The sequence below is a fragment of the Aquila chrysaetos genome, chromosome 4 (assembly GCF_900496995.4).
Source record: "Aquila chrysaetos chrysaetos chromosome 4, bAquChr1.4, whole genome shotgun sequence".
Lineage (NCBI taxonomy): Eukaryota > Metazoa > Chordata > Aves > Accipitriformes > Accipitridae > Aquila > Aquila chrysaetos.
Window position 1 is genome coordinate 64,216,514 of NC_044007.1, and position 27,258 is coordinate 64,243,771.

General features: G+C 42.2%; 1 protein-coding gene across 2 annotated transcripts; it reads left to right on the plus strand.

Moving 5' to 3' along the window:
* Positions 1–237: 237 nt before the first annotated feature.
* CNDP2 (carnosine dipeptidase 2) lies at positions 238–15,575 on the plus strand. Of its 2 annotated transcripts, none has more exons than XM_030012467.1 (12): positions 238–321; positions 2,904–2,993; positions 3,938–4,081; positions 6,556–6,718; positions 8,314–8,402; positions 9,321–9,521; positions 10,043–10,127; positions 10,703–10,863; positions 12,815–12,979; positions 13,518–13,659; positions 14,289–14,436; positions 14,867–15,575. In XM_030012467.1, exons 2-12 carry the CDS (start codon positions 2,934–2,936, stop codon positions 14,934–14,936), a joined length of 1,428 nt encoding a protein of 475 aa, XP_029868327.1. In that variant the 5' UTR covers positions 238–321; positions 2,904–2,933; the 3' UTR covers positions 14,937–15,575. The 2 variants fall into 2 exon arrangements, with proteins under 2 accessions (XP_029868327.1, XP_029868328.1); XM_030012468.1 differs by having other exon boundaries at positions 310–315.
* The last annotated feature ends 11,683 nt before the right edge of the window (positions 15,576–27,258 follow it).

A 27,258-nucleotide genomic window follows, 5' to 3' on the forward strand; every position in this document is an offset into this window, starting at 1 on the left:
CCTCGAGGGGATGCCCCCGGGCAGAAGGACCGACCACCGGGACAGAAGGAAGGACCGACCACCGGGGCCCCCCCCCCGCCCCCGCCGGGACCCCTGGGCGCCGTAGCTCGGTGCGGCCGCTGGGCTAGGGGGGGGCTGGCCCCGCCCCTTTTTGCAGCAAGCCCCGCCCCGGGGCCGCGCGAAGCCGCCGGACCGCCTTCTCCTTGCTCGCCGATTGGCCGCCGCGGCCAGCGGCGCGGGGCGGGGCCGGCGCGGGGGGTATTTAAGGCGCCGCGGCGGGACCCGGCGCCTGTCAGCGGGAGGCGGGACGGCGGGGTGAGCGTTGGTGGCGGCGGGCGGGCAGGCGGGGGGGGGGCCGGGCCGGGTCCTCTTCGCGTTGTGGTGGGGTGGCCCGGCGAGCCGGGCCCGGCCTTTCCGCCGGCCGCTGCCTCCGCTCCGCGGCCTTGCGGGGAGGCGCCGGGCCGGGCCTTGCCCGCTATCCCGCGGTAGGAAGCGCCGGGCCGGCCGGCCGGCTCTCCCGGGACGCGGCGGGCGCCGTCGCTGCTTCTCAGAGGGAAGCTGCCGCTGCCTCCCCCCCGTCCCCTTCCCCGCGCTTGCTCTCTCTCCCCGTGAGCCTGCCCCTGTCCTTAGGAAACCGCGACGTGCCTCCCTCCCGCCCTGAGGCTTGCCTCTCTGGGGGCCGCGGTGAACTTTCCCTTCTGCTGCAAAACCTTGTGAAGTCCCAGATCTGACCTCTAGACCAACCTCAGCCCGAAGAGCGGGGCCTGTAGCGCGGGCGTGGGGTTGTACGCTGGTACTTTTAGTGGCTTGTGGAGGGTGGCGAGTGCTCTGTGGTGGCTACGGACCTCTCTCTCCGAACTCGATTAGATGCTCTCGCCTGAGGTACTAATCTTGCCTGTGGATAAGGAGAGCAAAGCTGTCACAGCATGCCGACAGTCCCTTGGGTTATCTTATTCCATAGTGCAACTGTTGTAGTGTTGTGAAAAGGTAGAACTGTGGACCCTCTTCCATGCAGGTGGGAAGGCTTCAGCTTTCCAGGCTGAGGGACCTACAGGAAATTCTAGCTCTGTTTTTTAAGAGGGGAGGTAGTATCCAGCCTTGTGCTGTGTGGTAAGCAGCATTTGCTTTTCCAAGTTTGAAGCTTTCTGGGGCAGACTTTTTTGCAGCTCTGCAGTGAGACTGGAGTGATTCAATGCCCTTCTAATTTTTAAGAATATTTAACCATGTTTAAGGTGATACTTAAAGTAGTCACTGACTCAGCAGGTAGTTCAGAGCTTGTTTGTGTTGGACAGAATATCAGTCTCCATGTAATATGTTGTATTTTGTGTCTGTGCTGTGAAGCTAGAGCCCTGATGTTGTATAGGAACTGGTTGAGTGAAGGGGAGGGTCAGATGTGCAGGGCTGATGCCTGTGTGCTGGTTTCTTTGAAAAGCTCCAGGTGGATCATGTCTGAGCTCTAACTGCATGTGAGGATGGTGGCTTTGTTAGGGAAACTAAGCTTCAGTTGGAAAGATTGCTTTAACTTGGTTATGTCTATATAGGCCTTTTGAAGGCATTCAACTTTCACCATTCATGACTTGAAGAGAATGTTTGAGCTGTCTGGTGGTTTGGGGTTGTTCAAACTGATGCTTAAAACTCATTATCCAAATTTAAACTTGATGGATGCTGTAAATTAAATAGAAGCCATCTCAGTGAGCAAAAGATTTTTGTATATCAAACATCAGTGATCTGTATAAGTACAACCCTGCTTGAAAGAAAGTGCATTCTGTAAGTCTTCTGTAGGTTTGGGGTGGTAGGATGTGCTTGTATTGCAGTATGTTGTATGGGACAACCTGCAGCTTGAAAGTATTCATTTCAGCTATGTAGAGTAGTCCGCTGTTCAAGAAATCCTAAGACAAAGTCAAATGTTTTAACTATCATACACTTGTCTTGTGACTTCCACATAGAAGTGGAAGAAAGGTTTAAAGGATCTGGCATAAAGCTGACTGAACAAAACACTGAATCACAGCAGTTGGTGTTGCTGAACATGCTTGTCCAGTGTATTACATGGACACTGGAGTTTTTCTCATGGTCCAGGCACTTGGATTTCAGAGGTGTATTTGTAAAGCTCATTTGTTTTCCTGGCTTAGAGGAGGTGCTGTATCTTTAGTTCTAACTTGAGAACTAAGTTTAAGCTTGTTGATTTTGTTGGTTGAGTGGACAGTATGTGTTTTTAATGTGGAGTTTGGACTCGTAAGGAAGACAGAAAACGGAGGAGGGGAGAGGTCTTGGATTTTCTCACATGAACTTCAGTTGAAACTAAAACAAAACAAGGAAGTGGTAGCACTGAACTAGTCACTGACTATTTGCTCATGGCCTGCTGGTGCTGGTTTCTGTTCCCGTGGCTTAACTTTGAACTTCTTTGGAAAGGCTGAGTGGCAGATTGGGACTTTAAAGCTGGAGAAAGCATGGTTCTTAAGCTGCCTGCTTTTAACCTCCTTTGCAGAGCACAAAGTGTGGTCCTTTCTTGTACCTAGCTACTAGCATTCAAGCCTGTGGCACACTATTAGTTGAACTCTTATAATGAAATCTGTTCTCTGGAGTTGCATTTTACTTGAGTAACATTTTGCCTGTAGTTCTGCAGTAAAGTACATGACTTGATTGAAGTATCTCTATAGAGAAGCTTGCTCAGTTAACTTCCAAAGTTATTTTGGGAGGAGAGGCAGAAACAGTGGTGTTGAGATTAAGTATGCTTTTGTTTAGCCACTTCACTGTGTGATTTTTGTGAGGGAGTGGCCTCAAGGTTTATGTTAGCACAGCTTGGTGTGTGGCATGAGCAGTTGTAAGGTGAAAGTCTTCTGTGGCTGCTTGATAACTGACTTGCTTCTTAAACCTGTGAGGGCTAAATAATTTTTCTGTCACAGAATCTTCAGCAGCACTGTTCTGGCCAGAAAATGTCTGCTCTTGAAACCCTCTTTAAATACATTGATGAACACCAGGATGTCTATATTCAGGTAAGTTTTCTTTGAGTTTTGTCCTGCAGCACAGGCAGCTATGGGATATTAAAAGTTAGGTGGTCAACTTCAAGCTTGTTGTTACACCTATATAATATGCCCAATAATAGAGTAATGCCAAGTAACTGGGGAGACGGGGGAGCAGGCAGGAAGTGTGACTGACTTCAGTCGAGCCAGAAAACTTTGTTTCTTAGGTTTGGGCACAGTTCTGTTCAAAGACCTAAATCTCCATGGTAGATTTATTAGGAAATGCTCTATTACTGTATAATGCAAGCAGTGACTTATTTAGAGGTAAAAGAAGTTTGACACTGGTTCCTGAATGCTGAACTAGGTACTGTCTCTCCCTTTTTGAGGTGGGAGAGGAAAGATATAAACAAGGCTGGAATAAAGCTTTCTCATATGAGAAACTGTTCATGTTGGGGTACAGAGGGACAGGTTGCCTTCTGTATTTTGCTGTTTAGCCTGCTATTGAATTTCACCTTGTATTGCAATCCCTTTCACCTGTGAAGGAATCAGTGGTATAGCATTGTAAACTCTCAGGCAAGAGCTATGCCAGCCTGACTTCTGCCAGTTGCTCTTGCTGATCTTGCATGGGGGAAAAAGCTGAAGTCTCAAGGATGTTAGCTGGTTCTGGATACTTAAAGAATGGCAACCAGAAAGGCACAATATGTGCAAGCTGTCATACTCTGAAGCTTACCTTATGTATCTGTAGTCTTTGTGCTACACTGCAGGGCCAACTGTAAGGAAGTGAGGTTTTAGAGAGCTTTTGAGTGTAGTATTAACGGTTAGAGTACTCCTTTGAGCAGAGGACAGAGCTGATCTGCCTCAAGTTTAAGCTTGACTAAAACAGTATTAGTTGAATTGCAAGGTCTTCTATTTGTATAGTGCCTCCCATGCTGTAATTAATGTGTAGTAAAACCTTTAGCTTTTCTGTCTTTCTGTAGCGGCTGGCTCAATGGGTGGCAATCCAGAGCGTGTCAGCATGGCCGGAGAAGAGGGCTGAAATCAGACGCATGATGGAGGTTGCTGCGAAGGATATTGAGCAACTGGGAGGCACAACTGAACTTATGGATATTGGGAAACAAAAGGTATGTGAGCATCTCCATGTCAGTTTAGTAGAAGTCTCTTTAGAAGACACGGTGTTTTGCACTAGGAGGTGCTGGCTTCTTATGATCCCAGTAAGAAAGGCACTTAGACTCCATAAAGTATCATTTAAAATGCTGTTTGTTAGAGCTACCATTCTAAAGCAAGAGGGTAGTGTAGATAATCTTATGTCCCTTCAGATACTGGGAACCCCAAGCTGTGCAGCATCTAGTGGGCATCCAATCAGTGTGCAGCATGCTGTGCAGATCCCATCCATGGAAATGTTATCCCATTTTATTTATTCAGGCTGTTTGACATCCAAACAAAAGGGATATTCACATGAGAACTTCTTGCTGCACTTCTAGATAAATACAAGGACATGCAGGTGGTGTAATCACCAGTACTGAGTGGGAACTGCCTGCAAGCTACAGTCAACTGGCTAAGTTTATCCTGCAGCCCAAGGATATGCACAGCACAACGCAGGCAGGAAGGCCAAGCTGTATGTGCAGCATAGCACAGCACAGGCTTGGGTAAACTCAGGCTAACTATGTGGATTACTAATTCCCTGATGTCTGATTTTCTGGTCAGGATGCCCACACAAGGGTCTTGTGGGTAGGGGCCTAGAAAGGCAGTAACCTGTTGGGGTGTAGGATAATGTCTTGCCACACAGTCTGAGTGTCCTGTTAAAACCTTTGTTTATAAAGTAAACCTTGGGATCCAGATCAGTTAAGCATGTTGTATTACATTTTGGACTGCGTCTTACATGTATTTTAAATCCTTTTCTAACTGAACATGGACAGAGCACCTGCAAACAAATGTTAGATGTTTTTAACAGCAGGCTGGTGTTGGACCCTAGATCCATAGACTCTAAAGATATTGACTGAAGTTTCAATAAGTCTTCCAAAAGACTTTTAGGCTTTCCCAGAAGTGTTATATTTGTCACAAGATTGCACTGCTCCCTTACCAGATATGGAAGGATCCTTAATAGGATGTGTCCCCTTCTTATTTTCAGCTATCTGGACTGCTTTTCACCTGAGAAATGTGTGTGCTTGTGAGTGATAATCTCATCCTAGGGAACTTGATGTGGTCCTCCTTTGAAGTGCCTAGTCACTACATGTCACAGAATAAGATGCATACCAAAATTGTTAGACTAGTATTTGGATAGTGGCATTCAAAATCCTGTTGTACTGGAGTGTTTGCTAGTTTTGGATGGTCGTCATTGTAATTGGTCCTAATGACTGCTGAGTGAAATCTATGTATATCGGGGCTCTCTGAGCAGTTCTTGCTTTTGGCAACTGGAATACACTTGTTCGTAGCACTACAGGTCCCAGCAGGGAAGCAGCTGACTTCATGTGCCCTCTTGGGAGGGAATCTGTAGGATAATTCTAGCTCTGCTACTACCTATAGCCTAAAACCCCATCAAAAGTGTTTCAGTTAATTCAGAGACTAACTTGTTCCTTTCATCAGTGTAACTTTCTGGGGGCAAGAACTGATTTTACAGAGTTTATAACAAGTAACATTTCTATGTAAACTCTTGCAGCTAGATTAAAGTTAACTTTAATATTTAGTTTTATATTAAGTATAGACAAAACTAGTCTGTATTATGTGCATTGCTGCTATATCAATAAAGGACAATGTAAAGCAACTGGTTATCTTGTCTGATCTAACTTAGGTTACTGCTGCATGGCAGTTTGTACTGTGTACTGATTACTGTAAGTGTAATAATGCTTTAATCACTTTGAAATGCAGCTGGCCAAGGACCATGTAACCTGTTGATAAAAAATTGGAGCTTGGAGCCCATATGAGCAAAAAGTCAAAGCTGATTTTGATCTCCTGAACGGTGTCTAGGAGTATGTGCTCACTGGAAGGGAAATACGTGCTGACTGAGAATAGCATGTGATAATTGCTTATGGGGTATTCCAAAGAACTAGGCCAAGTTCAACTCTTGAACTAAGTTCATCAGCACTACCCTGCCCTTTGCTTAACAGCATAGGCTGGTATAGGGAAATAGAGCTGTTACGCTGATCTTATTTGGGTGTAGGCATGTGTTATATACTCAGTGATACTGTCAGGAAATTTTTGTCTAGAGCTATACTGTGGACAGGATGAAAGTGCAGTGACAAGCAATGCAGCAATATTGAATGGAGTTTATCACATGCTTAGGTCAGCATTAGATATGGCAGTTTGGCACGCAGACAGCTTGCTCTGCTAAAATTTGATGTAGGACTTATTTAAAGCTAACAGTTCTGAGTGGCTTGGAACACTTTGACTATTACTGGGCCTTGTCAGGAAACTTACTGGCATGGTGCTGTCATGCCTTCATTGGGACACAGCTTCTGGCAATCAGTTAAGTAGCTTAGTTTTGTTTAGTTGTCTATGCCCCTAACCTCAAACTCTGTAATGTTAAATTCATTCATCTGATAAAAATGTGGCACTGACATTCCACACTTGAATAAAACTTCTTGTCTCCTATTTCTAGCTGCCTGATGGATCAGAGATCCCTCTACCGCCAATTGTTCTGGGAATACTTGGCTCAGATCCACGCAAAAAGACAGTGTGTGTATACGGTCACCTGGATGTTCAGCCAGCAGCACTAGAGGATGGCTGGGATAGTGAGCCCTTCACACTGGTAGAAAGAGAAGGTAAGACTGGTGAACTTCACAAACTGAGCACTTCTTTAATGAGTATGGTATTTCTCAACTGGTCTAAGGTTGTGTACCCTTGACTGGAAGGAGGAGGGGGAGTAAGAACAGATAGGGGTGTTTGTTTAATACTGTTGAGAAAATATGCAGGAGGGGAAAGTGGTAAGCAAGTAGACCTGCAACATCTCAGCTGCTTTCAGGGACAGCTTACTTTTCTGATAGTCTAGGCTGTATTTATTTGCATGTATCTTCCTTGTAGCTACAGCAAAGTCTTAACTGCTGCCTTCCATGGTAAAAATTTGTTGCCAGAAAGCTTTCTAGAACTAGTTTCTTGTGCTGTTCACAACTTGCAGCCTGTAAGGTCATATCAGACTGCAGGGATTTTGAACCACTACAGGGGACAAACACTCAACACAGCTTCTTATGCCTGGAGACAGGAGTGGTACAGCATCCTCCCTGGGTTGCCTTGTGGGTGCGTACTGTGTTACAATGAGTACTGCGGAAGCTGTGTTTTACAGAGCTAGTGCCCACACAAGTGTCCCTCTCCCAAAACTGGGGATGAAGAAATCGTGCAGTAACTCCTGTTGGAACAACACATTGCCAGTAGCTAAGAGGAGACTAAAACTTTCTTTTCTATTGAAAGCTGGTGCTACCAACACCGTCTTGTTTCATTTGCTCAGTGTTGAGTGTCAAAAGTCACATGAATAGAAGGACATTAACCATTCTTGTTGCGTTAAGTGTTAATCATTGCCAAGAAAAGATGTATCTGTGGTAACTAGTATTTCTACTTGGGCACTTGGTCATAGGCAGCACAGTCCAAGTTATTAAATTGGATTATCTCATCTGATAGCAAGAGCTAGACTTGCCTCAGGCTGTGGCTTATTCCTGTGCAGCCTGGCAGTGTAAGAGGCACATTTACTAATGGCTCCTTACCTTGCAAGCTGTCCGGCCTGTTCTGTTACTGTGGTTATACCTAGTGCTTAGGGGTTGTAGCCACAGCTCTGATTGCAGCAATACCTGCCTCTACTGTGATCCCACATGCTGCATTTCCTGGGACTTCCCTGTAGCCTGTAAAACTTGTCTGACTAAAGCCCTTTCTGGGGAGATTCACTTTTATCTGGAGAATCCAGAGGAGTGATTGGTTGCTAGCTACTGAATTCTTACTCTTCAAAGAAAGAATTACTGAATTGAAGCTAATACTGGGTAGGTTTCTGTTAAAAGGAGGTAGCTTGTTTCTGTAGTCTTACTGCTGTGTTTGTAGAAAATATTATTGTGAAGGATATGGGAATGACATAGCCCAAGGCAGTTACATCTTTTCCAGGCTTATGTTCAGCCGCTGTCCAGGGAGCAGCTGGGGGAAGAGGTGGGGTAGCTCTGGAAGTGGGAGAACTATTGCAGTCCTGTACCTATCCCACTTGCATGGGTGTATGAAGTGGGATGTAAAACTGCTACTTCAGAAGAATCGGAAATGAAAGTTAATGTAAGCAGGGCTAAAAAGCTTATCCAAAAAGATGTTTTCTCCTGCAGGTACCAGATGACTGAAGCTTCATCCTAATTTTTCTCCACACCAGTCACTTTGTGTCATGTTTCTACAGGAAAGCTGTATGGGCGAGGATCAACAGATGACAAAGGTCCAGTGCTTGCCTGGCTGAATGCCTTGGAGGCTTATCAACAAACTAACCAGGTATGTGCCCAAAATGTATCTTGCTTTTTTACATATAGCTGACTCTAGCAATAAATGTTATCCAAACCACAAACCCTTGTGAGGCAAGCCTGCTTATTCAGCTGATGGGAGGAATGATGCAATAGTCCTGTGAAATCCCTGATGTCCCAGTAGGGTTGAGCTGACTTGCTGACAAGTTAGTCTTGTAGATGCTTGGATTGGACTTTAAACATTTTTGCTTTAACAAAATGTGTAGGAAGGAAAATACATATGCAAGCATCTGGAGCAGGAGGAATAATCAAATGTGACCACTTTCACGTAAGGATGTCAAATTAGCTTGGCCTTTAGCAAAGCTTAATGTCTTACTGCCACTGAACTCTAAGAGGAGATTAATTTAGTAACACTGAACTGGGAGCTTTGCTGTTTCTGTTCAAGAAGTGTAATCAGAAATAGCTTAGGGTGTCTGCTTTATCTTGCAAGACAAATTGCTATTACTTATTAGAAGAATTACCAGTTCTCAAGTGCTGTCAAGGCATAGAACATGGTAGACTGGATAGACAGTAGCTCTGACTCTCCTACTGTCATGCAATTTCTGTGGCTAATACTAGTTTTCCTAGCCCCGTGACTTACCTTTTGGCAACAGATTTCTACTGCATTCCCACAGTTAAGAGGATTGGGAACAAGTTGTTCTAGAGCTTAGTTAAAACTTCTTTGAGGAGTTTTGAATTGCATCAGACGAAGGGTGGTGTAAGTGCTCTCAACATAAACACAGTCCAAACTTTGTAATACTTCATGTATAATTAACAAATTCCACTGTCATGGAACTAATTTACCCATGTCTATTATTCTTCTTTGTACATGACAGATGAAAATTACTGATTGTTGAAGGAGTCCAGTGTTTTCACATACTTAATCTGTTCTTGTTTTTCATTTTCAAAGGAGTTTCCAGTAAATGTTAAGTTCTGCCTAGAGGGTATGGAAGAATCGGGATCTGAAGGCCTTGATGAACTCATTTTTGCTCAGCAAGAGACTTTCTTCAAAGATGTGGATTATGTTTGCATTTCTGACAACTACTGGCTAGGCAAGAAGAAGCCTTGTATCACCTATGGCTTGAGGGGTATCTGCTACTACTTCATAGAGGTAAGTGCTGAAATACAGTGGAAAACCAGTATTATTAAACTGAATTTTCTACTGGAGCCATAGCTTTTTCTCATGCTAATAGCTTTTCTTCAGAAAAGGTGGAACTGATGACTTCAGTAGAACAGTTTCTACTAATTGTCTAAATACCTTCTTTTTACTATCCTATATGATACCTGAGTAGGAGGGATAGCTTTCACATGTATGAAGCAAGATAAGCCAGCACCTTCACTGAGGGATTATCTCATGGCATAGATATCTTCATCCAGATATTTCCCTGAGTGCAGGAAGAGATGTCACCATGGAAGTCCCCGACGTTGGGGCAGTCAGTACTAAGGGCTTGTACTCAAAAGAGCAATAAAAAGCATATCTGCTTTAATGTGCTACAACTGAGTGGTCTGGGTTCAAAAACGGATACATTCCCAAAATATGTGCAACAAAAAGCTAGGATAAAAGTCTGTTCTGTGCATTTGGCAGTATCTTCATGCTAAAATTAACCTGATTCTTAATTCACTTCAAACCAGGTGGAATGTAGTGACAAAGACCTTCACTCTGGAGTTTATGGTGGTTCAGTACATGAGGCCATGACAGATCTCATTACGCTAATGGGTAAGCAAAAGCAGGTTTCACTGACTGCATCTAAAATGGGAATAAGAGCCATTAAAGCATGAGTGAGTTTGCAGTGAGGGGGATTCCTCAGGGCTGCTTATACTAGCGAAGCAATGACCAATGAAATAGTGCTTGTTGGGTATGCAAGGCTGATGGCTTAGATGCAGAAAAAAGATGAAGGTCTTGCCCAGAAGTTCTCTATCTACTTCAGCTTCCCCTAAAATCTTGCTGCAAACTTGTAAGCTAATTAAATCAGCTCATTTCTTCAAACTCTTGTACGGACGCCACACTGAACTCCTTGGGAATACTGCCTTCAAACAGCCAGCTAAACATGTAGCAGTAAAATTAAATACAGTTGCAAGGAAGTGCACATTTTGACATTTTGGAGAGCTGTAAATTCCATAGGTGCCTTCCATGCTTAGTGGTACAGGCTCTGGGAGGTAAAGGTCAGAATTTCGTTACATTTACAGAGTTTTCAGAAGGCAAAGACTTTTATTTTCCATTGAAAGTGTTCCCAGCAATGACATACTGTTTCTTCTGCTTGAATCCTGATATTAGGTGCTTCTTGTTTACAGGTTCTCTTATAGACAAGAAAGGGAAAATCCTCATCCCAGGCATTAATGAAGCAGTGGCACCTGTTACTGATGAGGAGCTGGCACTATATGAGAAGATTGATTTTGACCTGGAAGAATATGCAAAAGATGTAGGAGCAACAAAACTATTGCATGATACAAAGGTATACTGTACTCCTCTCTATCCTGGTTAGCTGTGTTAGTTCAAGCTATCTATATTAGAAGACAGAAACAAGCTTCTGCGGCTACTTGTGTAGTAGTATTGTGTAATTTAGTAGGCAGAGAATTCATCTGATGTCTTTAAAATGGTGAGATTGCCTTGAAGATAACTTTACCTACTGTACAGTTGACTGTATACTTAACACTCGCAGTTCCTCTGCAAAGAGTTAGGTGCTTAGGTGCTTGGAAACTTAGTCTAGGTTAAAGGCATATTTAAGGCAAGCTGTCTAGATAATTTTAAATTTGCTCCTTAGTCTATAAGTAGCATTTCAAAGTTGAACAGAACTTTCTTTACCTAGTGCTGTTCTCTGAATGCTGGATAAGAACTGCGAGCACTTTTCTAGAGGTCAGATACCACATCTGACATACCATAAAGCATCTGATTTTCTACATCTGTAGGAAGTTCAGTGGGTTACCAGAAATATAGTTGGTCACAGAGATGACTTCTCTTTAGGTGAGAAAACAGCTTGAGATGTAGCTGTGATGAACTTAAGGTTGACATACTTAACACCTTCCTACACCTGGCAAGCAAGGACTGTTTTGTAGCCATGAACTAGGCAGCTGCCCAAATCTTTGAACAGGCTCAAGTTCAATAAACTCGTGTCTGATCTTCTCAAGTCTCCATCTTGGGAGCTCTCCAAACGAATGCTTTTAGCAGCATTGAATCTTGCAAGGTATAGGTATTACCAACTTTAAAGCATTAAACCCTAGATGTAAATACATCTATCAAAAAAAGCAGAAACAAGCATTGTAAAAGACAGGTTTGCATGTGCAGGTCTGTCTTCTGTCCTAGTGCTGTCAGGAGGAGACTTCACACAACTTGGGTATGAGTAACAATTTTATATCCTCAACCTTGTCTTTACATGCTCAGGTTTGTATCAACTGGGAGCATGCAGACTTCCTTTTTTAGCCTTTTCCTATAAAGTAATGATGAAATATAGCTTATATATAAGGAGGAGCTGGCCAGATGCTTTTTATGTATGATACTGAACTAAAGCTGTTCAGTATTTGCTAGAGCCAAGGGAGTTCCAACTAAGCTGCAGGCATGCAAGAAGGGTCTTGGGGCTAAGGAGAGAGATGGTAGAGAAGGCTGTAATCTCCAAGTGAGAAACAATGTGCTTGAGAGATTTGAAATGTGACAGTTAAATTTGCTTTGAGAGATGATTAGAGGCAAATTGTACCTGGAACAAAAACTGTTAACGTAAAGGCCACAATTTCCAAGTCTCTTGAGTCTCTGCAGTGAAGTTCAGGTTTGAGATACTGTAGCTGTCTATAGAGGACACAAATGTGTTGAATTCACAGTATCCAATGTACTGAACAGCTGTGTCCAAGGCAACAAGGAGGAAATGCAGAAGTGTATCTGAAAAAGGCAATAGTGCTTACTCTAACCAACCTGGAGTTGGGTCATTTTAATACAATTGATGATATAAAAGCAGGAACACACTGTATGCCTCAGTCTGCACAGTGGTGAGGCTTTTAGAAAAGTTGTGATCTTCATAAGCATGTGACTCAGTGATGAAGGCACCTGCCTGACTTGAGGCAGTGGGGACCAGACCTTCCAAAGCACTTCCTACACACTGTGTTTGAGCACCTTAGCGGTATTTGTGTCCTTGTCAGAAGCAGACTGGTCATGTCCTGTAAGTTCCATAGAACTAGGAGAAAGCCAAACTAGAGTTACTGAATCTCTTAAGGTGCTGAAAACCCAGCTGTTGTACCAAAATGTGTGCTTAATGGGAGTAACAGCTTCTGCTTATAACAGTGGTCTTGAATGAGTTGCATTGTCTGTAGGAGAAAGCACTGTTTCTTGCAAAGTCTTTATTACATTGAAGAAATTATAACTTTGGGGAGCACTGTCAAACTTCATGTAACCTTGCATCTTTCCCTTTGCTGCTGCAGAGAGATATCCTTATGCATAGGTGGAGATATCCTTCCTTGTCTCTTCATGGAATTGAAGGAGCCTTCTCAGCCTCTGGAGCTAAGACTGTGATTCCTAGGAAAGTGATCGGCAAGTTCTCAATCCGGCTTGTGCCAAACATGACTCCTGAAGAAGTCACAAAACATGTATGTTGAGATGGATTGATGGTCTCAAAACAACTAGTGTCTCTAAACTTCTCCTGTCCTCCGTGCCTGGGGGAAGACTATTTCTGGTTTCTAAAGGAGTTCTGGTTATTTACTTTACTACCATCTTCCCTGTTCTGCACCTCAACTCAGATAATTGAGAGAATTGCTGTATGGTCCCACACTGGACCATTGTGGCCTGGCTATTCAATTTCTCTCAAATAACACAAAGAAAGGGCTCAGGAGTAAATGTGAAATTAATTGTAGGGCACTTGGATTGCCCAAAGTGCATATTCAAAAGCATAAGGGTTTGACATATTGGCTAACTGTTCTACAGTATACTGTTAACTTGCCTAAAGAAGGTACTCTGACTTCAGAGCAGAGTTACATAGGAATAATATGAAGTAATAGTAATAGGAAGGAAAGTATTGCTGCACAGTAGTAGTGACCTGCAAGTCCCTAAGATGCTTTTAGTACACAGTCTTTACCAGTGTTCATACAAATGCTAACAGTAGATAAGACTCTTCAATCTTTCTTACAGGTTGAAGACTATGTGAGCAAAAAGTTTGCAGAGCTGCAGAGCCCCAACAAATTCAGAGTATACTTAGGCCATGGTGGAAAACCCTGGGTGTCAGACTTCAACCATCCCCACTACATGGCTGGTAGGAAGGCCATGAAGACAGGTCAGTAGGTTTTCCACTTGGCACTGGGAGGACTAAAAAGCTCTTGTTCTAGCACCTCAAGAAATACTGAGGAGGTCATGTTTGCAGTGTTCTGCACTTGCATAATAAGCTTGGCTCAGTAAGAAAGCATGCTGTGCGTAATCCTTAAACTCAAGTCTGAGGTAGAGGAAGGAAAGAAACTTGATATCAAGCTAATTCCTACTACACTGGAGCAAGTCCATTGGTATGGTGCTGCTTTTGCATCAGAGTGAGACTGTCAGTTCAGATCACTTACTTGGCCAAAGCCCTCAAAGTTTAGTCATCCTAGCATCCTTCCTAATTAGTTATGCTAGGACAACTAGATTGTGTAGGGCAACTAGAGCAAATCCAACTTCTGTGTTGGAGTACAAACAGGCTTTCAGATGAAGTGTTAGTTGTGTAACTGACGTCTGAAAGTGATGGTACTCCACTACATCTGGGGGACAAATGCCACAATTCTGCAACCTATGCAGTCTGGCTGATTAAAATGGAGCAAGGTTTGGTCAGCACATGGTACAGAAGTGGCTGGTACTTGATTGCTTAAGCAGCAGTAAGGATCTGTGTTAGAAAAACAAATACAATTCCAAACTGACTAGAATGTCACTTTGTAGTTTTTGGAGTTGAACCAGACCTGACGAGGGAGGGAGGAAGCATTCCTGTTACCCTTACTTTTCAAGAAGCAACAGGCAAGAATGTCATGCTGCTTCCTGTTGGAGCTGCAGATGATGGTGCCCACTCTCAAAATGAGAAGCTAAATAGGTAAGAGAACATTTATCCCTGTGCCAGGCTGAGTTTACTGCTGGTCTTGGCATGTATTACGAAGAGGAGCAAGAAGAATTGGGCTTTTGCTTTTCTCGAAGTCTCTGGAAGGCAAAGTGCTGTTTCTTCCTTGTGGAGGATGACTGGGTGGGTAACTGGTCTGTAGCTGAATCTTGATCCAATTACTGCTTCTAGTTTTATACACTTGAAATCAGAAGCAGGTTTTTATACTTTGGTCTCCAAGCTTGGCTACTCTCCCCTACCCCAAGGGTGGCATTTCTCTTGCCAGAGGAGATTCCAGGGAGGTTGGGAGTAGTACCTGGTGCCTGTAGCATCTCTTGCCTGCATAGGACTGATACTGAAAAATGCACAGCTACTAGAAATACAGCTCAAGCTAAGACAATGCTAATGGAAGCTATCTTCTTCCCAGGTACAACTACATCCAAGGGGTGAAGATGCTTGGTGCATACCTCTATGAAGTCTCCCAGCTGAAGGACTAAGACACCTTACCTTCTGGCTCATGGATCAGAAGTCTGAATTTTCTTAGAAAATGTCATCAATCACCAAGTCTCACATGGCTCCCCTTTTCCACCAACACTCCACTGGTTTGGTGGGGAGAGGGAAGCATGCAGTTCCACTTGACAAAGAACACTGTATACCAAAAATGTTTCTTTAAATGCTTACTTCAAATGACACAGACTATTCTTTATCTGGCCAGCAGTCCTGAACTGCAGCTTTGTCCCCTCTGTGTCACTTCGAAGTTGTGGTTTGCTGTATTCATCTACTTTTCCTGTAAAGCAGGAGGAATGGTTTGCTCTCAATTGTTTAAGCAGCCACATGAGTTGCAGAACTGCTAGCCAAGTTTAAGGTTCTTATTCCTGGGTATGTCCTGGAAGTAGTCAAAGTGACAGATTACGGGGCTATACTGGAATGTGTTCAAGCTGTAGTGAGGCATCTGTCTTGCTGACTGAGTGATTTGGAAGAGCAGTTTGTCTCTTACAGTTTATACCTGCCTGCAGGTTTCAGTTTACAGTGAATTAGGTTATAACAAAATACACTGTGGTAATGACTACTGGCCATCTTTTTGTAAAGCTACCTTTGTACACCCTAAAAAGGACAATAAATAATCATGCTCTAGAGTTTGGCTCTTGGTCTCTAAGGATTAAGTAGTTAGTTGGGAGGGAAAGCAACTTCAGGTAACTTGAGAGGAACTCTTCTATGGTTATAGAGGCAGGAGAGCAACATGGCTACACAGACTGTACTTCCTGGGAATCCAAATTTTTATTCCTTAGGCTCTGGCTCCATAACAGCTTGTTGACTTGAAGCAGATGTTACTAAATCCTGCTCTCCTGAGAGAGAACAAGCTCAGAAAATGTTCCATTTTGGCTCTGTAAACCAGGTCATCACACTGTAGCACAACTGATGATACTGCAAGGGAGTGGGTGGAATTTGTAGGTGTAAGTGGGGAGAGAAGAGTATCACTCATTGCAACTACTGACTGACATCCAACTTCCAGCTGTCTTTTGGAAACACTCAACTGCAACACTTCTGCTATTATGTCAAAAAAAATAAACCCTCTTAAATGTGTGCTAATCTGAACTGGATTTGGCTCAGTGTTTGTGAATTCCCTGACCAGTGCTAGCAGGCTAAGCTAGGTAAGTATATCAAGTGATGATGCTTTGCTCTGAGAAGTGCCTGAGAGCACAGAGCAGTCCTGTAGTCTGACAAATAGGTGAGCAGCATGTGATGCTTCCTGCCTTGGGCGGCAGAAGGCAAGAATGTCTTTGTCTGGTTTTCACTGTTGCTTGATCTAGAGTCTTAATGCTGGATGGCTCTTGAGGCAGGGAGGAGTCTTGTGTTCTCACTGTGAAGCTTCTCAAGCTGCTCTGCCTTGTTTGTTTTGTTGTTTGGTTTGTCATGGAAGTTGATGGCTGGAAATAACCTGGTACCATTAAACTTTGCACTTACAGCTGGGTGCAGCCTGAGACCCATGTCCGATGCCTGTGTCAGTACTTGCTAGCACCAAGCATCTGCACAAACACTGGGTAGTGGGCTGCCAGGTTCTCACCTTTCGGTGACAGTGGAACTACTCTGATACAGCATGTGGTCTGTACATAGGACAAGACTGGCACGCCTGAATATTTGAAGGTCATCTGTGTGCTGAGATCAATTAGTTATACAGGACAACTAGTCCTAGCAGTCAGTGTGTCTAAAGCAGCTTCTTCAGTTACTGAAATGACACCTCAGACTTCTCTAAATGGGTTAACTTACACAAAAAGACAATTCCCTGGCTGTTGGTGAATTCATATTGCTTATTTTCTATCTATCAATTTGAAAAGCATCAAAACTTAAAAGAATCTAGTTCCTGGACTCAGGTAATACTAGTTTCTCACAATATCAGGAAAGCTTATTTGGGGAGTAAGGAAGCTGATAATGTCATGAACTATGTTCAGAAACTGAGTGTGTCTGTAGTTGTCCTATTTAATTTGTAAGTAATTTCTTAAGAATCACTTAATTGTCCAAGTTCTGCACTCAAGACACTGCATCGGATCCTGCACTTCCTGAATAAGTACAGCATGGCAGAGTTGTGAAGGATGTCCAAAGCAGGAGAAAGTGTGTTAAGGGGGTTGTAGAAGAGGCTGGGAAGTAGATCCTATTGGATAGACAGCAGAAATATTTTGGCATGGGGCGAGTGCCAGAACCCTGTGAAAAGGAGATTAAAATGGGACTTTGGCCTGAGCAAAATGCAGGGGCCTATTTAAGCATACAGGAGTCAGTTGCTGAAGTAATGGCTCCTTTATGAGATTAATGCGGTTTCAGGTTTGTTTAGATGTATAATCTTAAAGTTGGAAATAGTCAGTATCTGTTACTTTGCTACAGTGAAGCTTGCTTTAGCTGTAACCTCCCTTGTCACCACAAAAGCCGTAGTGCTTGGCCTGAATGAACAATGCAGGCAAAAAGGACTAGTGGTGCCAGCTCCTTTCTGTAGCCTGCCTGCTTCAGACCTGACTCCTGCTTCAGACCTGACTCCTTGAAGACTTCTAGAAAACTAGTTTCTGATGCGGAGATCTGGTTTGCTGCATCTTGGGATGGCTGTGCATCACAAGAAGTTTGCTCAGCCCAATCTGTTAGAATAGCAGCACTGTCATACAGTACAGGTGACAAAGTGTGAGCTAAACACAAAAGCCAAAATGTATCAGTGAAGCACAGAACCTCGCAGCACCATCTGCTGGGTGTACAAAGGCTGTTGGTATTTTCCATGCAGAACTTCATAGCATTGCTTTTTACCTGTTAGTTTACTGAAAGGCTTGGCCAGCTTCAGTTAATATATGACATGAAAGCTTGTTTAATTAATGACCCTCAGCTGATGCTCATTAAAAGACTCCGAAGTGAACTGACTTGACTTGCCAGACCAATCTCTGGTTATGGGGAAGTACAGCTGGGAAGAGGGCAAGACTGCAGGTGTTTGAGAGGGCTTTGGTTAGCCTGGGTCTAGCTGCTAGGTGGTTTTCCAGTGCTCAGTAACTCCCATGTGATGGTAAGCACTGGAAAAATGTTCTGGCTGATTTTGCAGTTTCTTCCTCGTGGTGTCTGCCTACAGTCACCGTGGCTTCTCTGGGATGGAGTTATGCCTGGGACAGCTTTACAAATGTGAACAGCTACAGTCTTCAATTTTCCAGAGTAGAGAAGTGCCAGCTCTATTTATAAGCAAGGCTATCAAAAGGAATGTGGTTACAAACTTCTCTAATCTGATAAGTGGCTGAATCTTGGCTGGGCCTATCGGGGATACCAACACATGCCTGCTTAGCTTAGACTTATTTACTACTTAGACTATTGCTTCAAGATGTTCTTTGCTTTTTCATGCCCACATTTTACTTGTCTGCTACTTGGCTGTTCAGGTAGGAGCCCAGCTTACTGCCAGCTGACCCAAATGGCATGTGGCTGTCAATTGGTGAGAATTTTTTTGCAAGCTTCTGTTTAGCTGAATTATGTCAAAGTATGCTAAACACCTTCAAATACTAAAGTGAAAGCAGTGGGATCACCTTTGTACTCTCTCTGGGCCCTCCCCCCCCCCCAGGGTAATTTTGCTTTTCTTGTCCAGATTCCCTTCAAGACAAAATAGATGGAACTGCATAACTCTGCTATATTTGAAAGCTAGACTTTTAATAAATATGGGAGATTTGTATATCCTCACTTAGCTATTTTTTTCCCTTGCTTAATTAACTGAAGTCAGCAGCAGTGGTTTCCTGGAAACTAATTCTGGGGGCCTGGGAGGGTTACTTGCAGAAGGAAAGGTGACTGCGTAAGTAGGCAGCTGGGGAAAAAAAAAGGTGTGTGGGGGGGTATCTATATGCCACGAAAGCAAAACACATTCTTCTGTCCTGTTTCCTAATGTGGAAGAAGAGCTTGATTCCTGATAGGAAATTTGGAAATCTCTTGGTCAGAGGCATGCTGCTGTTCACAAGTCTAGATGGTTTGTACTTCCAGTTCTCCCACTCCAAGAATGGAGGGAGATCTACAACACGCATTTTACAATCACTTGTCCACAGGGTGAAAGTGCTGCAAAATTGAGAATGCAGACTTCTGGCTCGTAATACCTTGTTGCTCACTAGATTTCTTGTGTTTTAGCAAAATCCATGACAGTGCATCTTGGTATGGAATATACACTTAAAAGAGCAGCTGGAGTTATTACAAGCTATTATCCTTAAATGAATAAGCCCTAACTGCCTTTTAAAATGTCACTTTTCTTTATTTTTGCTGTACTGGGAAACAATAGCATGTACATTAAAAACACAGCCCTGACTTTCAACTATGTGGCAATCCATTCTAGGCTTACTGAGCACAATGTTTCCTAATTTGAAACTGTTTTTAACTTGTAAAACAGGCTTTGGTTTAGCATAATGAGTTTGGATGTACTAACTAAATCAAAACCTATTTTTCCATAAGGTTACATGGTAGACTGTCTTAACTTCAAGAACTTCAGCTTTGTGATCTGGACCTTGAAGCAACGTGAAGAGTGGAGATAACATAGAGCTAATCTAGATAAAGTACGTGAGTTTGTTCATTCTGTCAGAGTACCAGCTTAAAAACATCACAAACTTTTTGCAATGTTATCCGAACTCATTCAGTTAGAATAGATTCATGTGTTAAATATGCTTTTACATTATGAGGAGTCAATCTGAATAAATCACCTTCCTGATAATTAATAAAGTTATGCAGGGGATTTAAATCACTCTTCAGAGAATCTGCTTAGGCTACACGGAGAAGCTTATTAGTGGATAATTTTGATTCTAGTCCCTTGCTAGCTTGATCATACCATTCTACATCACGATGTTAGGTTATGACAAACTCTGAATGCTAAGACATGTTTTTCTAGTACTTTTAAATATTCATCTTCCTATTAATTTTGCATATCCTTAGTGATTCTGAGATTTCTTGAGGACTGCTTAAAATGCATGCCAATGAATTATGCCAGCTGATGCTGACACATTGGTATGCAGTGTCCTCCTTCTGTCTGGGCAGGCTTATGTTCTCCTCAATCATGGAGGCAGCCCATAGACCTCTTATATTTCTGCCCTTTAGACTGAAAAATGAGGTAATGAATACAGCTGAGCAGCTTCTTTTGTCATTGTTATTGTGCTATGCTCTTCTTTGGAAAAGCAGCCGTCCTATATGCGGTGCGTTTGAATCGTGAGACCTGTTGCATCCTCAGAGGATACGTGGTCTCTTCGCAAAAAGTACAAGCTAATTCCACCACGGTAACTTTAAGAGTTACTACATAGTTATAATCTATAGCAACAAATTCGACCCACAGCACAAAGTGCCAAATATTATTTGGAAGTGAAATATGTTCAGTTATTAGATACTCAAGAAGGTCTTTGTATAGAGATATTTCTTCTGTGTTAGCTGCTGCTTGTGAATATGTGTGCCCTACAGTTGTCAATCACAATCCACTGCTCTGTACTGAAAGACTAACCTTAATAAAGTTTAAGTGTTCATAAGTAATGTGTATGAATAGCATTTAAGGAAGGATCCTTTGAAGGCTGCTGTTACTGTCTATATAGATAAATGAAAACATATATAAAAATGCTAAATGTCTCAATGTAAAGGTGAATCTTTGGAGGACTGTTTCCTTGTTCTTTTGGACAGAGTAAGTAAATGGAATTGCCAATCGCAGCTGTTAATATATGCAAAATTGTAGCCAATTCCTGAATTCAAGTTAGCTGCGAAGATATATGATGAAATTAAATTTCATGTTTCTGAACTACTTAATGGATTTAATGTCCATGTAGTGAATAGTGGAGTCAAGGTTAGAGATTTGAGAATAAATGCTGTCTTCTCTTGGACTGTTTTAAATGCTGGTAGGGAGAATTCTGAGATGCTGCTGCTCAGTTTCGAGGAAACCTATTAAACTCTTCCTTAGATTTGCAGCAACTTGGAAAGCAACAATATAACTAAACTAACTGAAGTGTTAAAGTAGTAGAATTGCTGCAAAAGACTTTTGCAAGCTAGAATGCTCTATAGTATTTGCTTTTTTATAAATATGCCTTTGATAAGGTGTTGTTTTAGACTATCTTGCTGTATTAGTAATGGGTTGACATCTTTCTTCCATTATCAATCGTGTACTGATGCGTCATTAGAAACCTTTTAAATGTAAGAATTCTGTTTCTTTTGATGGACTTTTTAATACATGCAGAACACAGAATATCTGGCCTCTGATGCTTACTGTATTCTCTACTACTGCTGCTCTTTCTGTTCCCCCTCTCCTGCTATTTTTTCCAGTTATTCGTAGGAGGGGAGCTAATCCTGCAAGGGGCACCCATGGAGTTTCCCAGGAATATGACCAGGCTTTCACTTTATAATGTGTTTAGTTACATGTTGACTGGACCGAGTCTCTTCTACTTTTTGTATTAAGACTGTAGTTATTCTAATGCTTATGTGGAAAATACTAGCAGTCAATGATGACTCTGAATTTCAACTTTACTCTGTAGTTGCCACTGCAATAGTTCTCAGGTTTTGGAAGTTGGCACAACAGTATAATAACACTAAATGGAGTGGGGGAAGGTAACTTTTTGTTTCCAAATTCCTCTCCATTAACCTCTTTGCTATTTGAGTGAATAGCAACCTGTAAAAATTCTGGTGGAAGAGCAGCTATTTCTGCAAGTCTGCTGGAACATACTTCTTTTTAATTTGTGGAAATGCCAGAAGTTAAAGGCATCAGACAAAGAACACTCAGGAATGGTTCCAGGCGAATCTCTTTAGGTTTCTCTATTGTATGTGTTGAACACTTAGCCGGAGGACTCAAGTTCAAAGCTGTAAGAATACAATATAAATTCAAAATACAGTATAGGCTGCATGTCATCATTTTCAGGAATCGGTTGTCTAACGGAGAGAATTAATGAAAAAGAAGCAAAAGAGTTATTTCTGCACAGCTTTGAATCTTGTTTGTACTTCAGAAATATCCTGTAATGCCTTGTCAGCTGTATCCTAAACTTTTGTATGAGGAGGCACAGTGCTGCTCATGATTATTTTCAGGCAGTTTTAATTCTGACCGGCTGGATTCAGAAGTACAAATCAAGAAGGGGGAAGACTGCATCAGGAGCTCAGGCACACACACTGGTTACCAGTTCTGTTGTCTGGCAATTTCAGAATTTCAGTATAAAGAGATGTGAATAAAGATAACTTGAATGTGGGAAGACAGGTAGAGAGCAGGTTTCAGAAATAAAGTAAAAGGCTTCATGAGAAAGGTGCAAGTGAATGTATAAATACATCTTCCTCCAGTATGGACAGTCAGTTTATTAGCTTCCAGGCTTTAGTCTGCTCATGTTCCTTTGCACTGATCTGGAAATGATGATTAATGGAATTTGGCTGGTTATGAACTTCTGTAAGTTTGTAGAGGAGCATATAATTTTTGGAAGCTTTACTTGGAGTTGTCTGATACTCATAGATGAAATTTAAATACCTTGAGACCAGTTCAGAAGTCCTTATTTTTTAAAGTTAATAGTTAATAGGAGTTTTGAGGAAGGGATTTGAGAAATGGGAGAATAAAATGTTGTCTTTAACTGCAGGTAAGTTCATGCATTGATTGGTTTAAAATAGAAATACACTAAAAAGTAGCAAATAAATCTGAGGGTTTTTTTTTTTTTTTTCCCCTGGAACACGGGAGCATCAGAGTTACTGAGTATTAAATTAATAGAAAACTATGCTGTATTACATTGCCTGCTCTGTGAAAGTATTCCTATAGGGTATGACAGGTAATTAAGTCATCAACATAAAATATTAATATTTAAGATGATACATTCCATTTTCTTAATGTGTTGTAGTTCCACATCTATCTATGTGCAAATATGACACATTTACTGGGACAGAGCAGTCACCTTGAAGCTGTGCTCAGTAACAGCTGATTAGCATTATCTGTTCCAAATGTAAAACAAGTTCAGCTTCTCTGACCTCATTAGAGGGAGCTGAGAGTGCCTCAGTAATAAATGCTCCTCTAGCTCCTTCCAATAATTTGATTTATACGGAAGAAAGTTTTAATGACACAATCCCTGCCACTAAGAGACCAGCAGTCCTTAAGGATGTAGAAGAAACATTCTGAAAATAATTAGACTTAGCACTAAAATTAAAAAGGGGGCTGGAATAGGAAAATGTTTAGGTTTGGTTTTTTTGTTTTAATAGCACACAGTCTGCAATACAACAGTCTTTTCATCTAGTTATATTCATAGACATCAATACAGAAGTGAGGCTAATATATCCAGAAGCGCATGGTAATCTGTTCATAAACTCATATATAGGCACCAGTTTGCTTTTGAATTTGAATGACTAGAGTCTGTGCCCATCAAAGATAACTAACATTTTGGCACACTGTTTATTAGTCTTTTTCAATTACCGAATGTAAGAATTTGGGCTGATAAAATGACAGTGGTCTATGAATCTGAGAGCCTGCTTTAAGTTTGGAACTAAATCAAAAGTAGAGGATATGGCGATTTTGAACTGTGAAATGTTCAGAAACTTGTTTGCTTTATAACAGAGCAAACCAGTAAATCTTAATTTCACACATTTTACATAAGATTATAATGCGAAAATACAGATTGTAATTAATCTGTTCCACATATAATTTTATCTGTGTTGATAGAAATTAATGTGTCATTCTGAGTCCTTTAAACCTACTAAGTTATGCTACAACTCAAAACTAACAAACAGCAGAACTGTATAAAAGCCCCTTTCTTGTAGCCTGTGGTGAGGGAGAATTGGTTATTTCAGGTAAGACAGGTATATTGGCAAATGATGCATAAACTTACAAGCTTGGTCTGTCACTCTTTTTTCACAGATTTACCAATATTCAGAGGGTTTTCAAGATTGGCAGGAGCAAAGAGTGACTTATACCTTACTATTAGCAAAGGAACACACCAAGTATCAAACCCCCCACTCTCTAAACCCCTTATTTAGTACTTAAAGTGGCACATGTCACCTGGATAACATCCATTTATCTTTCAGTTTAAAGATCAAAAATTCTCTGTATGTTTTCACAGTGCTCTGAGTTTGAGAGCTTGATCCAACTAAATCTGTTAGCCAGTTTAAGGCCCAATTACCAGTCACAGGAACAAATGAAATCTCCAGATAAGATGACACCATGCTGAGGTACTTTAAAAGGAATCACACACTACTTCAGGCTGACACTTCTTTTCTTTCTTGAAATGTGACTCTTTGAAAACTGTCTATTTATGAGGAAAAAAGCACTCTTTTTTTTTCCTTTGCTTGCAGCCTCAACTGTGTGAGTTGCATTATCTTTCTAATATCTCCACAGAGCATTTTCTCTCCTCCTAGCTAAGAAAGGGCAAGTCTAGGTAGATAAAAGACGTGTTTACTCGTGGCTGGGAAGGCTGCACGCTGATGAAGGATTTGACATCTCTGACACCTTTGTATTCAGCTGAGATCACTCACAAGGTACTAAATGGATGGTTTGGACTCCTTAAGTCCATCACGTTCCAGAGTTAGATTTTCCTGTGTGAGTTCTTCATGCAATTACTGCTCTGGAAATGGAGGTATGTGCTGCCTGTAGCAATACTTTTAATAATAACTTTTCCTTTACCCTAGCAGCGAATGATCAGGTAGGTGAAAGAAGACTTATTGCAAGTGCAGAAACTAAGGTTGACATTATAAACGTGTTTGTACCTCTCTAAATGTGACAGGAAAACTGGGTCCATTTCATTATGCCATTATCTTCAGTCCCTATTTTCTTGTGCTAAATTACCTGCATAGGTTGTTGTGTATGCTCCTCAGGTAGCTTTTTGTTGGGGGAATCTCCTTGCCTAGCCAGTTTCCCTGTAGGTATCAACGTGAAAACAAACTGCCCTAACCTCTGTAGTCTTAATGAGGGAAGGCACCATGGGAAAGTAAGGGGACATCAGAATATGGTTTTGGTTCCTATGTGCTCTTCTGTAGTCTAAGATATTGACCTCTGGTGTAAGAAATACAAAAACCTGCTAAACAAAAAGTTTGTATTCTGATTAAAGAGGCATAGCAAAAGATACAGGTATTGTGGGTTTTCCACATAGATGGAGAAGTGAAGAAAATGCTACCTCTAAATTTTCAGTGTTTTGTTATGCGTAGATTCTATAATTGCATGTCATGGACTGAGATTCTCGGTTGGACTTGATCTTAAAGGTCTTTTCCAACATAAATGATTCTATGATTAAAGAATATCCAGCTGTACCATCGACTATGTCAGTCCCAGCATGTAGGAAACAACCAAAGAATACAATGTGGCTATGCAAAAAAATGCAAAACAAAAGCTATCGGTGTGTAAGACCAGTGCGGTTTGTGGTTAAGAGATTTTGAAAACTGGAGTTGTTTGGTTAGGCTGCCCAGTAGCCCTCTGCTGCTAGGGAGGGGTTTGGATGACGATCAGTTTGGGATGAGCCTTGGAGGGGAGCCTGGAGCCCTGCAGTGGGGAGCAGTGCCTGTAGCAATGCATTGGACACCTGATGCATGCTATCAGGCAGCTCTGCAAGCTAAGGGAGCAAGCTGAGGGCTGCCCTAACCTTCAACTCGGTGCTGCAGGGAAAGCCCAGCACTTCTCTCAAAGGTAGGTGATGATAACCTCGTATTTGGGGGCCTAAGCAGGAAACCTTCATTAAAAACAGGTGGAAACCAAAGCCGGTGATAGCGTCGCTCATCTGGAGTGCAAGAATCTTGGGGCTCAAACATGTGCCCAGGCAATGTGCGTCTGAGACGTGATTCCCTCCCCAGCCTTCCCATTTCCCATCTTGCAGGAAAGGGTGCATAGTTTATTGCAAACGGGGAGAAGATACTTTTCTTCTTGGTCAAGCTCTGTTCCCCTTAAAGACTGGCTTCCAGGCAAGAGGAGAGGAGCACACAGTGGAACCGTTCCTCTACAGCTGTTTGTGCATTTGATCTTTCATAGCTAAGGGCTTAAATGCATTTTTAAATATTACTATTATCCTGGGATTTCCCCTGTTTCTCTTTTTTAGTTCACCCTAAAACTTAATTCCCCCTGAAGTGCAGTGAGTGAGGGGATACAAACTTTATGCATCTTCATGAATTATCTCAAATATTTAAACCAAAATTTCATAACTTACATAAGGATTTAGGCACTCAGAGTGTGGGATTAACGGCTTATATCCAAAGCAGTGATTTTCAGAACTGTCATTTGCTTAGACATTAAGAGCTCTAAAAACATTAGTCTAAATGTTTGGGTTCCTGTAGTACAAAAAATGCAAAGCCATCATTGCCTTTTAAGCCATGTCAAGGCTCATGCTACACTTTTGTTGAAAGGCCTTTGAACGTATGAGAAACTTCTCTGCTTGAAAAGACTGTAACAAAGAGAGCAAAAATACTTGTCTGTAGAGAAATCATTTTAAGTCTAAACTCTTGTGGAATGAGTAGGGAACTATTTTCCACGAAGTTGTAATTAAGTTTATAGCATCTCAGCCAAAGAGCCTGATCCACTAGCCATGGGAGCCACTTCAGTTGTTTGCAGGCTCAGCGCCTATGTGCAGGTGCTTAATAAGATGTCCAGATATGAATTAGTTTTCTAACCAAAGGCACCAGTCTTGTAATTATCTGCCTCTGCTCTTGTTGAGACGCTACTGCATCTTTCACAAAACGGCCCCTTGATGGCATGACTTGTGTAGCACATGAAAGGTGCAGAGCCTTGATTTATTAAGCATCTGCTCTGGGCTCTCGAAGCATGTGCTTTACCCTTGAGGTAGTCCGTGGCACCTTGATAAAAGAGACGTGCTGTGAAATCTCTCGCACTCCTCCTTAAGGAGGTCACAGTCACAAAGACCTTGCAATGGTAACACCTGTCACCACGAGATGCAACAGTATTGTGTGTGTATATATATGTATTTTATACATATTCATATATGTATATATATTCATACATGTATAAACAGTGGGTTCCTTTATTTTGAAGCTATTTAAGAGCGACTTCTGCTTGTCAAGAGAAGAACCTATCTGCTTGCTTTGGCCTTCTCCCAAATACGCTTCAACGACAGGAGGGCTGCAATGGAAAAATACTCCTCGGCCGTTCTTCCAAGGCTGCTGCTCCCGGGACACCCAGCCGAGATGCAGAAGTCGGCGAAGCGTCAAACTGAGTTAACTTTGTGGTACTCCAGACACGTGCCTCGAGGGACACCACGCACGCCACCACCTCAGTGGCTCGTGCCCTGCCTCTGCCGATTCCTGGACCTCACACACGAGTTGGGAGGAGGCAGTGTGAAGAGCTGCATAAACAAAGTACTGCACGGTCAGGATCAGCTTCACCCTGTGAACTCGTAAAGCCAGTCTCCGATG

Bases quoted from the DNA above. Each gene is read 5' to 3' on its own strand.
- CNDP2 (XM_030012467.1), top strand. From the start codon at position 2,934: ATGTCTGCTCTTGAAACCCTCTTTAAATACATTGATGAACACCAGGAT. The intron at 2,994-3,937 runs GTAAGTTTTCTT...GTCTTTCTGTAG, and splicing joins ACCAGGATGTCTATATTCAG to CGGCTGGCTCAATGGGTGGC. The intron at 13,660-14,288 runs GTCAGTAGGTTT...GTCACTTTGTAG, and splicing joins TAGGAAGGCCATGAAGACAG to TTTTTGGAGTTGAACCAGAC.